The sequence below is a fragment of the Abramis brama genome, assembly GCF_963993115.1.
Source record: "Abramis brama genome assembly, chromosome: 13".
In the NCBI taxonomy this organism is placed as follows: Eukaryota; Metazoa; Chordata; class Actinopteri; order Cypriniformes; family Leuciscidae; genus Abramis; species Abramis brama.
The window spans coordinates 9,982,338-9,999,554 of NC_139975.1; the positions used below are offsets into that span (position 1 = coordinate 9,982,338).

The 17,217-nt window shown below is 36.3% G+C and overlaps 1 protein-coding gene across 2 annotated transcripts; it reads right to left on the reverse strand.

The window, feature by feature from the left end:
* Positions 1-1,184: 1,184 nt before the first annotated feature.
* Positions 1,185-16,449, reverse strand: anxa6 (annexin A6). 2 transcript variants are annotated; one of them, XM_084132445.1, is made up of 26 exons: positions 16,374-16,449; positions 15,169-15,500; positions 13,975-14,026; positions 11,742-11,826; positions 11,544-11,638; positions 11,347-11,460; positions 10,385-10,475; positions 10,205-10,284; positions 9,483-9,539; positions 9,086-9,179; positions 8,691-8,786; positions 8,535-8,593; positions 8,319-8,441; positions 8,008-8,066; positions 6,351-6,429; positions 5,887-5,968; positions 5,696-5,790; positions 5,461-5,574; positions 5,015-5,105; positions 4,752-4,831; positions 4,608-4,661; positions 4,407-4,500; positions 4,221-4,316; positions 3,160-3,218; positions 2,439-2,576; positions 1,185-1,555 (listed from the first exon to the last, which is right to left on the reverse strand). In XM_084132445.1, the coding sequence occupies exons 3-26, from the start codon at positions 13,981-13,983 to the stop codon at positions 1,496-1,498; spliced, it is 2,004 nt and encodes a 667-aa protein (XP_083988571.1). In that variant the 5' UTR covers positions 13,984-14,026; positions 15,169-15,500; positions 16,374-16,449; the 3' UTR covers positions 1,185-1,495. The 2 variants fall into 2 exon arrangements, with proteins under 2 accessions (XP_083988571.1, XP_083988572.1); XM_084132446.1 differs by lacking the exon at positions 16,374-16,449 and having other exon boundaries at positions 2,454-2,576; positions 15,169-15,473.
* Positions 16,450-17,217: the final 768 nt, after the last annotated feature.

Below are 17,217 nucleotides of genomic sequence, written 5' to 3' on the forward strand. Positions count from 1 at the left end.
CGCCTGTGCTTCCCCCTAATATACCGTATTTTCCGGACTATAAGTCGCACTTTTTTTCATAGTTTGGCTGGTCCTGCGACTTATATTCAGGTGCGACTTATATATCAAAATTAATTCAGACTGAAATGAACCAAGAGAAAACATTACCGTCTACAGCCGCGAGAGGGCTGTTATTCAGAAGCGACACCATATGAAGAAAATTCAATGGATTCAGTGATGTGGAATGAGATCGCGGGAGCTTGGTGAACTTGTTTACTGGTAACTTGCTTGTTGGACTCCCTGGCTTATGTTAATTTAGCCTATTCAGCCTCCCAGGTATATGTTCTTTATGCTATTGTGTAGCTGAATAACTGTTAATGTGTTGCGTTAACATACCGGACACCTACTCAGCCTGTTGTTTTGTGTGCTACTGTGTAGTTAAATAACTTGCCTTTCCAGATTAAATGTCTGTTCTTGGTCTTGGATTTTGTGAAATAAATTTCTAAATAAATGCGACTTATACTCCAGTGCGACTTATATATGTTTTTTTCCTCTTCATGACGCATTTTTTGACTGATGCGACTTATACTCCGGAGCGACTTATAGTCCGGAAAATACGGTAGTCCTTAATATATAAGTCAATATCTGCCTAGGAAATCGCCTAGTGTTAATCTGCATCGCTATTTGTACTCGTTGTGAATACGCAGGCCACAAGAAGTAATTAGGTGGTTTTTTTTATTTTTTATATCACTTTTACTCAGGACATGCTAGCTGGCAACAAAGGATTCCATTCATTATGCTAAGCTAAGCTAGCGCCGACCCTGTCAAACTAAAACAATGCATGCACTGAGACAAAAATGCATTTGCCCACTTATCTAAATGTAGGAAAGAAGGTGAATAAGCCCTATTTCAAAAAACGGTGGAGTGTTCCTTTAAAGACCAGATAACTTTGAACGCACAATCTATTAACATTACTGGAAGAAGTTTTGTTCATAACTTTTAAAAAGAACCTTGTCAGAACGTTCCCTGTTAGCTGGTAATTCATTTTATAGAATATTTTATTTTTGTTTACTTTTGTATGATAAAAATGTTGGTGCTGTGTTGGGTCACCATTTGAAATCCAGTTCTATAAAAAAAAATCAGAAACACATCACATTTTGAACTAAATTTAAAGCAACTTTTGGTATTAAAACACAACATCAAAACACGATCACATATTTTATTTCTGAGGTGATCAATTTAAACAGGGTGTTGGGTAACAAATAAAGCACTAGTAGAGTAAAACCACAAAAAGTGCTTTTAACGGTTAAAAAAAAAAATGCTTCGTGCATGATTGCAGAAAATGGGACAAGGTGTGGCTTTTGCATAGGTCACTAGCTTTGGCAGAGGCATGGCAGCAGCAGAGGGCACAAAGGCTGTATGTTGACTAGCATCTCACAAATAACGGACTGGAACATAACGCACTGTTTGCTAGGCGTGAATATCCTGTGACACATCCAGGACGACGAACAATGTTCTAGTCCTCACCTCCACAGAGCATCAAAAGGGTTTTACGATAGTCTCCTGATGTGTCGCCCTGAGAAAAATAATACGATTTGGTCAGACCAAACATTTGACCAATTTTGGAATAAAGCATCAAAACACACCCTAGTTGGAGAACGTACATGATTATATCAATGAAAGTTTAGTGTTGCATAATGCTATTAAGCCATTATGAAATTCATGACATTACATAATTACAAAGAGTTTCATAATAACTATACGAGCAGTGAGATCAACAGAACATTTTGTTTCCTTCAAAACCTAAAGTGCATTTCCATGGAAATAAAGTTTGAAAATTCAAATGCAAAGTGCAGCGAAACCATGCAATTCTACAAAACAATAAATCTAATCCAGAAATCATTTGACACGCAGCTTAAAAACACACACAGGCTTGTTCTCTGCATGCTTTATCTAACACTGCACGCAACTAAAAATAAATGATGCGGTTATTTTTTACATTTTTAAATATGATTTGCATTAAAATGATGCATTAGCTTTGTTACGCCTAGTTTATTTGCATACTGGCACAAGTAACATAACATAACAAGCCCAAAAAACAATGCATAAAATGTATAGTGTTGTTATTGATCTGTGAAGGGAATTTTGACTACAGAGCCAGTATAGACCTGTTGTTGAACACTTCCTGTCTCCGCTCTCTCCACCAATCAGAATCAGCACACTGAGAGGAAGTCAAGCATGCAGGGGAAATTCCTAAACAGCTGAGTCGAGCAAGTACACCGCAGGAACCTGTCAAGCACTCTGTTCCCCTCAACTTAACTAAAAGAGGATGTACAACGCCTACAGTAAGACAAAACACAATATCTACACAACTCTCTTTAAATTCACTAATTTCCAATCACACCAGCAAGTCATGCACAAAAGCATGCAGTATATTTGACAAGGAGCACACAACTTACAACGAATGTCTCTACCTGGATGAATTCATGCAAAGAGGCTTCATGGATGTCCTTGAACTCTTTGCGGATGTTGAAGAGGTCGATCTCGGAGCGGGACACCATGATACGGATGAGAGCCCTGTCGTCTGTTCCCAGGCCCTGCAGGGAAAGTCACGGCGCTTAGAAAACTGCAGACGCTCATTACAGGTCCTGTGACTCATAATCAAGTCTGAGAACCATTGCTGGCACAGAAACACTGTCAACAGATGAGCTCTACATGACTGTTGCCTTACATCAGTGTGTTTAGCCCACAAAAAGACCATAAAACATGTTTCAGTAGAGCATGTTTTCAATCAACGTCTCTTATTCATCACCCAGAGTAAAGTTTTTGCTCAGAGATCCGCTCAGGAGATTTAACCGTGTACTCGGTTATGCTTTATTTCAGTATCTGATTGCAGATTTTTGCATCCTATCGAATCTGAGCACAGACATTATTGAGATGTCTAGTGTCTGAGAAGCAGGAGCCTTAAACAAAAACCTCCATTTGCTCCTATTTAAATCTCATTCCTATTTAAGAGAACCAGATGAGATATTAAAGAGACCTCAGTTGTGATTTCTTTTTCCATTCTATTGGCACTTTGAGATGACTGATGTCACGTTCTTGGCCTAAATGTTTGCGATATGTCCTCCTGCTCACAGAGTGATGTTGAGGGAAGTGTATTACATAACAAAGCACTTTTACCTTCATGGCTTTGTACAATCGGTCAGCAAAGTAAGACGGCTGATTCTTCACACTTCGCACTGGAAAATACAAACATGTAATTGATATTTTTTTCAGATGACTGGAGTCATATGATCCTTTTTGTGTCAAATGTGTAAAACATGTGATCATAAATTTGACTTTTGCTGATGTAATTGTTATAGGGCTCATTTTAGATCCTCTAATAATGTTAGTCAAGATTTTGTGCTAAAGGTTGTTTAATTATTTTTATAAATAGCAGAAATTTACTGCATGCAAATGGCGGCAGCTTTTCTAATTGAAATAAAATAAACTATGGCCTGGTTTCAAAGACAGGGCTCAGATAAAGCCAGGATTAGGCCTTAGTTCAATTCAGACGTTTAAGTAGCTTTTATAGACGTGCCTTGGAATTTTTTTTTTACTGGTGTGCATCTTGAGACAAAACAATGGCACTCACATATTTTAAGATATGCCTGTGTAAGTTGCTTTCAGTATTTTAGTCTGGGACTAGGCTTAAAACTTGTCTCTGAAACCTGGGGTATAAGTATTAGAAGAAAAACTTAAAAATTATAAATGTTGCCTTGGCAACTAAGTGAAATAAAATACTGTAAGCTTAAGTTTAAGTACTAAAATGACATACATACATATGACATACATTGACATAAAAAAATACATTAAGGCTAAATAGAAATATTTTTAGAACAACTTAAAAATTATAAAAGCACAAAACAAAATTAATAAAACCCAAACTAAAATGAAAATGAAAACTGAAAATATAAAAACAAAAGCTAAATCAAAATATTAATAAATACTACAATAGTATATAATACTAAAATAACACTGATATATAAATCAATTGAATTATATAATTTAATATAAAATATAATTTAACTGCCTCGTCATCCATTAAATCGGCTACTTTTGATAGTACATTGGAATTAAAAGAGCAAACATTTCTGATTTGATGATAACATGACCCTGTAGTAAAAAAAAAGAAAAAAAAAAGTAATTTATTAGTGATTTATTTTACTGGTGCTCAGACATTGTACTGACAAAGTTCTTACCCATAGCAAACATGGCATTTTTAACATCTCCTGACATCTCTTTCTTTATGATCTGTTCGATATCTTTGTTGCTGCACCTCACAAATTCCTGAAACACTGGAGGGGATATAGCAAATGTTGGCTGAAGCGTTCATGAAAACATGTATAAGCATGTGTGTATCAGTAGCAAACATGTGTTTGCATTACCTTTCCTCAGATGAGGGAAACTCCTTGTGCACAGGATACTCATGAACTTGTCCTCCATGTCACCAGAGTCTGCGTTGCATGCATCTGCCAATTCCTTACATGGGATGAAAACATTCAATTTTATGACAATACTCTGCTATTACCTTTATACTTGGTAAACAAACAACAGTTGACAGCGTTTTATAAGTATGTCACACTTACTTGGGCATCTTCCAAGGCCCTGTCCATGTCTGCTGGGCCCTCTTCACGGGCTCCCTGACAAACACACCAGTGAAATATGAGTTTATAAAGCAAAAAGTATGAAATGTGGGTCAGTGTTTGGATGCGAGAACTGCGTAGATGTACCTGTGCCAAAGCGATCAGAATCCTTTTGAAATGCCCAGATGTATCTGACTCGAGGGCATCCTCCAAACTTTTTTTAAAGGCTATGAAAATTAAAATACATGGGTTAAGTTGACATAACGCGATGTATATCCTGTCTGTAAATAAATGACTCTTCATATCATAGTAAATGCCCCATTACACAGACCTTTTGTCAGTGTTTAGCCTAGATAAATGGCGCCACCTGCTGGACACATTACTCAATCTACAGCCAGGATTTTATTTACCCTTCTTATAGGCAGAACACATCTCCTGAATCTCCTGGTTGCCTCTAGTGACCAGGATCTCAATCAACGCATGTTCATCAGTCCCGGCGCCCTATTAAAAAATGGAAAATACATACATTTTAGCATAAACAAAGTCTATAAGCTGAATACTTAAAGTAAATAAGCTAAAGCAATATGCATGTTGCATACCTGTTAACTACATTTCTTTATCAACACAGTAAAACTCAACACGAAAGACACATCCACAAACAAACAGTCCTTGTAGAGAAAAGACTATTACCTCTGCTCTAGTTTGGACAGGTCACTGACCCCCAGTGAACAAATGAACACAGAAGTTGAATAACAAAAACAAGGTCGATCTGCTTAAATGATGAAACAGCCTTTTCTATGACTCAAATAAGATTTTGGTTTGGTTCCATAGTGCCGTCACAAATTATTCTGTGTACCTCCATGGCTTTCTTCATCATCTTGGCGTCAAACTCTGCTGGAGTCATCATGAGACCAAGAATGAGTCTTTGGAGGTTTTTGGACAGTTCTGATTTTAGGTCAGCCATGAGATCCTAATGGAAAACAACTTTATATGTCAGCAAAATGCTAAATATTTTCACATTTACAGCAACTACAGTAAAATACTCTGTCCGATTGGGAACAGTTGCAAAACTGGGCAGGACAGTGTCTTACCCGTCCCAAAAGAGATTTGAAAGTCTGTCTGATCTCCTGTCTCTGTGCATTGCTCCTATGTGCCACAATGTCAATAATTGTCTCTTCATCTGTGCCTGAAAAATAAAAGGAAATCATTAATTATTTTTGCTAGTCTTAGTGTCTTTGGCTAATGCATGCTATCAACCTTATCAAACTGTGTTTTTACGCACCAAAACCCTTCATTGCTTTTCTCAGAGCTTGCGCATCACTCGCAGGGTCAAAATTTTGATATGGTCGCACAGTTCCTCTTAACTAGAGATAGATGGAAAAGACAAAATTATAAAATTACATGATTAAAAAGAAAGACATACACACTCTTTAATCATCTTTTGTTTCATCTTGTAATTTAAAATGTATAAATTATCACAGCAACATCACTCCAGCAGCATAAACACACATGCGGACACACTGAGATCTGTAGGATGGTGTGAGTGACACAGACTGAAAGGTGTCACAGGAACTGGCAGTGAATCAAGACTCTGATTAGCAAATTGAGCAGCATTCGGATGCTATCTGTGCACAGACAAAAGCTCCACTGTATGCTTAGGGTGCATGACAGTTATCAACTCTAGCTTGGCCGGAGCAGAGGGTAATATGATGAATGCCGCTGAGAGAAAACGTGGGTGACACCGACCTGGACTTTGGTCGAGGCGCTGATTTCCCACATCTTGTAGGCAATCTGTGCAGCCTCTGGGAAGAACTCCCCTGCCATACTGAGAAACAAACAGCTCTTTAAACTTTTGTGCTGACAAAATAACAATGTGTGGATTGAGGGCTTGACAAAAACTTCACATTCTTCACATGAGGGAATGAGAGCTTGACAAGCTTCAATTCTTGATCTCTGGCCCTGGCTCATTGAAATCACATGCAAATACATCTAAATTATATAATATAGTTTGTAAATACGGAGGTATATAAATACCCCACTTTTTTAAAGTTTGGGGTCAGTAAGAAAAAAGACATTTATAATGTCACAAGAGACTTCTGTTTCAAATAAATGCTGCTCTTTTGAACTTTCTATTCATCAAAAAGAATCCTGACAGAAATGTATCACAATTTCCACAAAAATGTGAAGCTGTTTTCAACTGTGATAATAATAAGAAATGTTTCTTGAGCACCAAATCAACACATCATGACACTGAAGACCGGAATAATGATGCTGAAAATTCATCTTTGCCATCACAGGAATAAATGACATTTTATATATTCAAATACACTGTAATAATATTTCACAATGTTACTGTTTTTAATGTATTTTTCATCAAATAAATGCAGCATAAGAGACTTCTTTCAAAAACATCTTTAAAAAAACTTACTGACATCAAAGTTTTGAATGGTGTGTTGTCCTATTTTATAATGGATTAATGTCTCCCTCTACTGACTGTTAATTGTTACTGCAAAACTTATTTAGAGGCTCTTTTATCCTAGTCCTAGACTCCTCATAGTTAAAAGTTGAAGTGTTTTTTGGGGGGGGAGAATCAGACTTCTAAAGACTTAGTTATTGTCTGCATATAGAGCTGTGTTTTGTAACATGTCAAAAAATGACATAAAAAATGACACACTTTAAAGGAACACTCCACCGTTTTTTGAAATGGGGCTTATTCACCTTCTTTCCTACATTTAGATAGGTGGGCAAATGCATTTTTGTCTCAAATATTGTTTTAGTTTGACAGGGTCGGCGCTAGCTTAGCTTAGCATAATGAATGGAATCCTTTGTTGCCAGCTAGCATGTCCTTAGTAAAAGTGATATAAAAAATAAATAAAACCCACCTAATTACTTCTTGTGGCCTGTGTATTCACAACGAGTACAAATAGCGATGCAGATTAACACTAGACGATTTCCTATGCAGATATTGACTTGGGACTATATTAGGGGGAAGCACAGGCGAAGCACTGCTACTTGGGCGCAGAGATATCACGCCCAAGTAGCAGTGCTTCGCCTGTGCTTCCCCCTAATGTAGTCCTTAATATATAAGTCAATATCTGCCTAGGAAATTGCCTAGTGTTAATCTGCATCGCTATTTGTACTCGTTGTGAATACGCAGGCCACAAGAAGTAATTAGGTGGGGTTTTTTTTTTTTATATCACTTTTACTAAGGACATGCTAGCTGGCAACAAAGGATTCCATTCATTATGCTAAGCTAAGCTAGCGCCGACCCTGTCAAACTAAAACAATGCATGCACTGAGACAAAAATGCATTTGCCCACCTATCTAAATGTAGGAAAGAAGGTGAATAAGCCCTATTTCAAAAAATGGTGGAGTGTTCCTTTAAGACCTGAAAAATGCTTACTCATCATCTCCTCCACACAGTTTCAGCAGGGTGCGTTTGTACTCCCCAGATGTGTCATCCTGTTGGGTTCACAATATATTATTTACCTTTTATTTATGTACACAGACAACATGTCCACTGTGTGCAAGTGTAACACATGAATAAACCACATTTTATATGTAAAACTCTATAACTACACAATGAACGACAATCGTAAATCATAGAGGAAAACCTCAACGACACAAATGGAAATGATTTCAAATGATAATAAATAAATGTGTGTTGACAGAATCAAGAAAAGTCTGGATTCTGTTTTGTTGGTGTATAGGCACCTGAATCATGTTGTACAGAGACTTCTCATAGCGCAGTCTGAAGCACTCTCTGATGTCCAGCATGTCAATCTCAGCACGGGAGACCATAATGCGGATCAGAGTGTTGTCGGCTGTGCCCAGACCCTACAGACAGATGGGCAAACAAAAGGATTGACTAAAACCTTGAGAACTGTACTTTTACTCCATTAGAATTCATTATAACAAGGCTAACACAACCTTCATGGATTTGTAAAGGCGTCTGGCAAAGAACATGGGCTTACTCCAGATGCACTGAACTGTGGAAGATATATAAAATAGCGAAAAGTCAGTGAAAAAGAAGTGAAAATGTAGCTGTGAGTGTTTAGGAATTGATTGCAAGGAGCCAAAGCATACCAACAGCCAGCATCAGTCTTTCGAAATCTCCGGAGAGCTCGCTTTTAATACTGTCCTCAATGGATTTCTCAGCAATTTTATGGTATTCATCAAATACTGAAAAACACAATTTTTAGTTTGCTCTGTTATGTCATACAGAATTGATCCATGTTACATTGGGTAATCCTTAACCATTAATAATTAAAATGTATTAAATCCTTTAGGTCATTGCACAGTGGTTTTGTCTGTTGCATTACAAACTCTTTTATATTATTAAAAGCAGCAACCTGATGGTCAAATCTAATCGGCGGTGCAGTGTGGAGTGTTACAGACACACAGAGAGAGATTGTGCAGTGGAGGAGGGGTGTTAGTCAGCAGAAATCTCTGTGTCCAGTGTGTGGCTGCGGCTCTCATACCCAACTGCAAATGGGTCACACTACGGTTTCCCAGCAGCATGATGAATTTGGCCTCGTCTGTGCCCCACTGTGCCTCTCCTGCATCATAGAGGTCCTACGATGAGATTACACACAAACATTCTTTCAAGATGCAAGTCAAGAGGTCAAAAACGCACTTGTTAAGTTGTATGGTAGGGTAAACTAGTATACTCATTTGTTTTCCTGTTTCTCTTATGCAGTGAAGAGTCATTGCCATGGAATATTCAGTTGAGATTTAATTATTTTATGTGAGAAGAAAGAGACTGCAACGTTTTACACTTGTACATTCATTATGAAAATATATCTGAAGGCCACAATTGACCAATAAGAATCAATGTAATATTGATTTGTAGTATAATTCAACATCAGTCACACTCACTTGAGCATCTTGCTCCACGAGATCTTCACTAACAACATCATCTTCCTCTCTGGTCCCCTGTGAAACAATTATTAAACAGAAACAAAAAGTAGACCATAATAAAGGCAATTTCATTGTAACCCTAGAGGAAAAAACCTATACCAAAATTTATTTAAAATACATTTATTTCATATTAAGTATACTACAAACCATTAACATATTTACTGACATGTCACTTGAGACTTACTGATATAATTACAATTAAACTTTATTTGGAGTACTTCTTTATTGCACAATGCATATTTCTTAATAATAATAATCTCTGTATAATATCAGTCTTTAAATGATAGTGTACCTAAAGTATACTTGCAATAGTTCCACTTTAACACAATCAAATATAAGTATAACTTTAATTGAACTTCAGCACTCCTTCTGGATAACTAAAGTGCATTAAGTACAAAATTAGTTCCAATTTAGCAGACTTTAAGTATACCAATTCAGTATATCTAAAATACAATTGCAGGGTATTTATATTAAGTACATAAAATATGTAAATGTATTTGTAGTATACTTAGCATTTAAAAATGTATTTCAAATACTTTTTAGTATATTTATTTTTCACTAGGGAAATTGAATGTCTCAGTATGAAAAAACAGAAAAAGGAAAAACAATCATAAACTGACTAAACATTGGGCTGCAGGTTTGCTATATTATCATAAATCAACATAAAAGATTTCACTGACCTGAAGCAAAACAACCAGCATCTTCCTAAAATGTCCAGATGTGTCCCCTATAATGCCCTCTTCAATGTCTCTACCATATGCTGTGAACACAAACACATAGTCAGGCTTTGCTTCAGTTCAGAAGAATATTGGGCTTCTTGTTGACTTGTGTAAAAAAAAAAAAAAAAAAAAAAACCTCACCATCTTTGTATGCTGCCACCAGATTATGAATCTGCTCATTGGTTCTTGAAGCGAGGATTTCAATCAAACATTTCTCATCTGTTCCTGCTCCCTTTATAGCACAACAAGCAAGTCAATTTCTGAACACAAATCACATATTCAGTTTCTTTAATTTGAAGGGATATTGGGCAGTCAGCTAGTATAATTATCCATATGGAAATGAGTGCAGTTCCTTGAGTGACACAGTGAAATTACAGTACAAATGAGAGAAGAATTATTATTTTGTCATATAGTGTCAGTATTGCAAAGGTTTTTCAAATCATGCAGTCTCTTATTTGCAGAAAAAATTATAAACAGCAATTTAAGTGTAAACTTCCCATTAAGAGTCAAAGCTAAGCAGGTTATACATGTATTATTAATAAATCATTTATTTATTTTCCAAAGGGACAGTCATATATTTCTTCTTTGTTTTTTAATGTAGAATGTTTCTATTATTAAAGTCCCAAATTATTTGTGATTTTTCACAGCCATAAAATCATGAAATAGTTAACACTCCCAAAGTAAAGAGCTAACCATCATCATTTAATTAATTAAGGAAAATCACTTACCGAATCCTATATAGCCATGGCAAAATAGATTCACAGGACAAAACATGCAGTAAATAACACAGAGAAACTACTATTGCTGATATTGTAATAGGTCTTGATGCTTAGAGAATGTTTGGGAATACTCTCTCTGTCTATTGTGTTCTGTTTAGCTGATTGGCAGATGTCTAAGTCAAGACCATATATCAGCAACCAGCAATATTTTCAGAAAATATAAATGCAACTTGAAAAAAATACAGCATAACATATCTATATGAATACAATTATCTGAGCAAGTCCTGCATTTGAATAGTAAATTTTAGTGCAATTACATCAGCCATGCACAGCACATTTTAATTGAAGGTCTCAAATTCACACAGAATCTACATTCGTATATACCTTAATGGCATCCTTGATTTCTTTGGCATCATGATAAGCAGGAGGTCTCATCAAACCCACAATCAGACGTTCAAACTTCCCAGTCAGCTCGTATTTCAGATCATCAATTAAATCCTGAAATGTAATTTTGATAAAGCACATTTTATCTATAAGCCATTTATCCATTTATTAAATGCTTGCTGGAGATTTTCCAGTACCTTCCCATATTGTGATTTGTAGGCAGTGCGGATCTCCTGCCTCTGAGCATTGCTTCGTGAGGTAATCAGGTCTAAGATGGCATCCTTGTCACTTCCTGTGACACAAGAGAGAATAATTTAATTCATTCATTATAGAAATATCCCAGCAGCCACTAGCTACATATTACACATCTATAGATGAGGAGTCCTGGCACTCACCAAAGCCTTTCATGGCATTATAGAGGGTCTCTGCATCACTGCCTGCATCAAAGTCAGGGTGATCTACAATTGTACCTCTGAATCCCTAAGACAAAAAATATAAATGTTTAGATGTTGTTTTTAATGAACGGTGATGGACAAAATGAGAGATGAATCTTCTCAAACCCTATGAATCACAAAACCTGAAAATGCAATAAGTGGAAAGAGTAAACAGACCAAGCTGTCATTCAAGGATATATTTTTAATTATTAGCATTATAAGCATTTTTTTTTGTTTGTTTTAAACATAAATGGAGGTTTATGCATAAACAAGGATAAACAAGTAATAAAAACTCAGTGAGTGTTTTAGCGCAATTTTCTGACGTCATGGGATCACAACACTAAGAGATAGTAAATCTTTTTATGTTTTTTTTTTTTTTTTTTTTTTTTGTGCGTTCCCGAGATTAGACCTTCCTTAACATAATGCCGAAAACCCGAAGTCTCTAGGTGGTCTGGTTGAGGAGGAGATAGAAGTGCAAGATTGGTGCGCACAGACAGAACAGAAATCATGAGTTAATAATCGCAATTTTGTCCGTTGGAAAATTGCGCTAAAAAATAAACTAAATATAAAGATTTATATATATTAAAAAAAAGAAATGTATTATTTTACAACTTTGCTTCTAAAGTAAAAAAAAAAGAAAAAGAAAAAGAAAGTCTTGTTTAAAGGATGTTTGGACATTTTTACTGAAAACAAAAGAAAATACTGAATTTTTTTTTTTTTTAGAGAGCATTTACATGAGCATTTACAGTCACACGCATTACACTGAACTAAAAAAAGATTTGGGTGGGACAGCCTACGTATGTTTATATAATCCCAAAATAAAATATTACACCAACAATCAGACTCTCCCTCTCAAACTCAGAGGCTCAGGCGGTATTATAGCATGGACAGCTGACACCTGTCAGTGCAGCAGTTGTGTGTTATGGTCAGCAGCAAAGGGCAGTTTGTGTGACAGAGAGAGAGACAAAAAGCTTGCATGCGACTTAAAAGTCTGTAACCTTACACTTTCAACCATATTGATCTACAGGATGTCGTTCCCCTTCAGAAAGCTGCGAGACCTCACATCTGACAAAGCTCCTCTGTACTCACTGTCTACCTACATTTATTCGCCATAACACTGGTCCTGCTGACGTGTCTTAGTATAAAAGGGCACAGATCCAGTGTCCTCCCCCTCATGCTTCTCTGCACATGCTCAAGGCCTGTCCTGCAGATATCTCTCAACACAGCAGCTGTGGGCTTCCACGTCTACAGCAACAGACCCCTAGCAACACTGACCTCAGCAGACAAACATCCGGCCAGGCACACTTTTACAATATTATAAGAAATATTATAATATTATAATATTATATAGTCCTCCGGTGTTGTGGCAAGCCATTTTCTTTCTTTCAGGAAATATCTAAGATGTCATTGAAAGTTTTGTAAATATTGCAAACAAGAAAATAGTGAAATATAACTTATAAATGTATATAAAACACAACAAGATAAAATAGATTTTCTGAAGAAAATGTGATTGCATGTTATTAGTGCTTACTAGGTATTACTATGCAGTTTTTAGGGTGCTAGGTGATTAGGTCATAAAACAGCACCCCCAAATCTCTTTAATATTCTGGTGCCTAGATTTGAAAATTCTGAGCACTTAAAAGATAGCTCAAGTAATAGCTCACCTTTCCTCGACAAGATAATTGGAGGTATTTACTGTATGTCCACAGCACAAACAAGGTTAGGGTTAGAGGTTTATTCAAATCCCTAATCCTTTGAAAAACAATAGCGATGCACTAATGTTTTATAAATTATTAGTGTGCTTTAATAATAGATTGGCTACTATACATTTCAAGGTATCTAAAATGATATCTAAACAAGATATTGTTTCAAAAAATGGAAAAAAAAAAAAGAAAGAAAAAAATGATCACTGAGCACAGGTCTACATGCGTGTGGTGGTGATCTCAGCATATCTATTTTTTTAATGAGCAATTCATTGACCTCTAAGATTTCATTAAGAAAACTCTGACATTCTACACTCCCTGAACGACAATAGATGGAAAACGAGAATGACTACAATGAGAAAGGAGGCAGAGGTCATGTCTTTGTGGCTATTCTTTCTTGCTACATGACAAAATGCAAATTGCACATAAATATCAAATTGTAAGCATTGCATAAAGCAAGAAGACACAGTGATGTGGAAATTTAAACGTACTTTGCCCATGTTTGATCAGTTGCTAGTTGCCAATGGAATGATAATCTTGAACCTGGAGAGAGAATTAAGAAGAAACACGTTAGCCTTTCCTTATAGCTTCTGTATAATTTAAGACAAAAAAGCAATGTCCTTTTTTGGATGTTTATTTCTTTCACAATCCTCTGTTTCTGAGTTATGTATATTATAAGCCACAGTGGAAACTTAAATTATCTAATGTCCTCTATTTGCAGTGTAAATAACATTTGAAATGAAAATACATTGCTGCAGAAGCAAACCGTCTATGGATGTTTCCATAGGTTTACTTTGAGTTAAGTTTAGTTAACCTGTAACATGTTTAGTCACATAAGAACACTCTAAAAAAAATATTTCCCCCTAATTCAGACCATTTCTATTTCCTATAGGATAAAATGCTAACGGAAAAGCCACATTTTCCACAGGATACTCATGGCTCCACCCTTTGAACTTACACCATGCTCTCTTTCACTATAATCAGGCAAATAAAGAACAGGGAACTTTCAGTGATGGAAAACGTTCAGTCTGCAGCTCACTGGAAATTTTATTCTCTGTTCTATGTCAAACTTGTGCACAAAACATCAGGAGGAGCAGTTACTGTACAATGATAAATCATGAAATATCAAGCTTCTTCTCATGTGTCATTATTGATTTTGCACTCTGACTCAGCAAACTTTCATAAAATTAAATTAAAAAGCACAGGCACCTTTTAGTAGTATTGTTTAAAATTGTAAATGTGTGTCAGTGAAGTCCAAAAATAGGCATGTCTCTCTGTTTGGTCTGAGTCAGGAATACATCCAAGGTCTGAGATAGACATTCACACAGCCCCACCCAACCAATACCACAAATTATAATTAAATCAATCAAAAATGAATATAAACCATTCTCAGCTAATCTGATATGTTATATAAAGAACATTACTACAATCATAACCCTAAAACTTTTGGTTTATAATCAACTTTTTACATTTTGAATCATCAAACGTATGATTATTCTATAGAATTGAATGTCTATATAATGTCTGTGGTAGGAAAGAATGTGAACGCTAGAGTTCTAAAAGTGGTACAATTTGCATATGAAACGCGCATATGATTGCAACAATATGCGCCCCAAAACACCTAAATTGGTTAATAAATTACGTTACGATTTGTTAAAAATAATAACAACTAAACAACATTATACCTTAATCCCAGGGAGTCGAGCTCCAGTTGATGGTGGTCCGTTGCCTCTTGTCAGTGGTCTTGCTGAGAAACGCTCGCGTATCAGCTGTTCTTCTCTGACGCAACGCATGCGGCGCAAATGGCAAGGATAAATTAACTCAGGATAACCAGCTATGCTGTAATGTCCACGGCTGACGAGTCGTGATAGCCAGTTCTCATAAATGACGTGGAGCATAGGATAACTATGGTGAAGACATGGGCGACCGTTGGTTTTTCAGTCAGTATCATCTGCAGTGCACCTCCTGACCTGATCCGATCTGCATATGCAGCACATTTGGGGATTCCTGTAAAGTCCTGAGTCAAGATGAACATTTGAGAAACAAATACACAGTATCTGTGAGGTGAAAGATGCAGTACTCACCAACTTTTGCAAAATGTGTGTTTTTTTACACAAATAAAATAAATAAATAAATAAATAAATAAATATATGATATTGAAAAATGTAATTAAAGCAGGATTAAAGAGAACACCTTGACATGGAGCGGGTTGCCCTCTCATGGCAGTGGCCATATTGGCATTACACGGTAATTGGTGGCATGTAATGTACATAGTTTTCTTTATATAGTAAATTAGCCTCTTTAAAAACATAAACATGAGCTAAAAGAACATGGGACATCAAGCGCTGAGCCAATAATTGTCAGTATCTCAAAACCACTGTTACTTATAGGCTAGAATAATAAGAGGCAGCTAAAAGAAAACAAATAGGCTACTTACTGAGTGCACCTTTAATATCTGAAACCACGTTATTAATTATCAGACTTCTATTTCATATGATGTGAATGTCATATGATGTCCAAATGTACAACCCTTTAAAACATTACACTTAAAATAGAAGTAGGCCTATTTAAAACTTTAAAGTTATGAAGATAATCATTAGCTAGTAAATACAAACTTCTCCTAAAGCAGGGATGTCCAAACCAGCTTCTGGAGGGCCATGATCGATAGATAGATAGATAGATAGATCGATAGATCGATAGATCGATAGATAGATAGATAGATAGATAGATAGATAGATAGATAGATAGATGAAACATCAGTTCTTGAGGAAACATTTGCCTGGAAATACAGCCTGCATGGCCCATATTTAAGCAGTGACATGTTTTTTAAACTGTTTATATGAACAGATGCATTCAGAATTGCAGCCAAGTACAAAGTCAAACATAGTACCTTATGAATCAACTTAAAGAGAAAAGCAGAGTGTTGCCGATCCAATGGCTGACCATGTCTGCCTTGGCGTGAGATTGCGACAGGGCTATTTCTGTCCAATCCTTTCGGTCATTCCGGTAAGAGGGTGAGGAATTCAAGATCAGAACAGCATAGTAGAGCAGGACAGAGGGAGAGGGAGAGGGGGTCGATATGGTCGCTAGTCATTTACAGAAAACTTTTCTCTCTAAATATATGAGGTTCCATTTTTGCCAAAAATGAGTCGACTGCTTTGTGCTTTGTACATTTGTCCTTGTCAACAGTTATTGCCTAGTTGTTCAGATAAATTATTATATGTTCATGTGTATGTTCTCTGTTTATGTCGATTTGTTCTTCATCTTGCTTTGTTGTCCTTACTGTCGTCCTGTTCTGTCAGCCTAAATGTTATCTTGTCATCATTACTGTCGTCCTGTTCTGTCGTCCTTACTGTCGTCTTGTTATAAGAGCTAGAAGTATCCCCCTGCTTCTCATAACCTTCTCACATGAATGGAATTATTTTATAAACTTTGCTTTTATTTTGACAACTTTGCGTGAGGTCTGCGTATGTACACATTTGAAACAGTATACATAAATGATAGTAAGGATAACAGAGCAAGATAAAAACTCAAAACTCCAGCTAGGATGACAGAACAAAACAAGAGACAGTTAAGACGACATTAATGACGACAAGATAACAGGAACAGAACAGGACGACAGAACAAGATGACAGTTAGGAGGACAGAACAGGACAACAATAAGGACAACAAAGCAAGATGACAGAACGACAGAACAAATATACATAAACAAATAACATACACATGAACAGGGT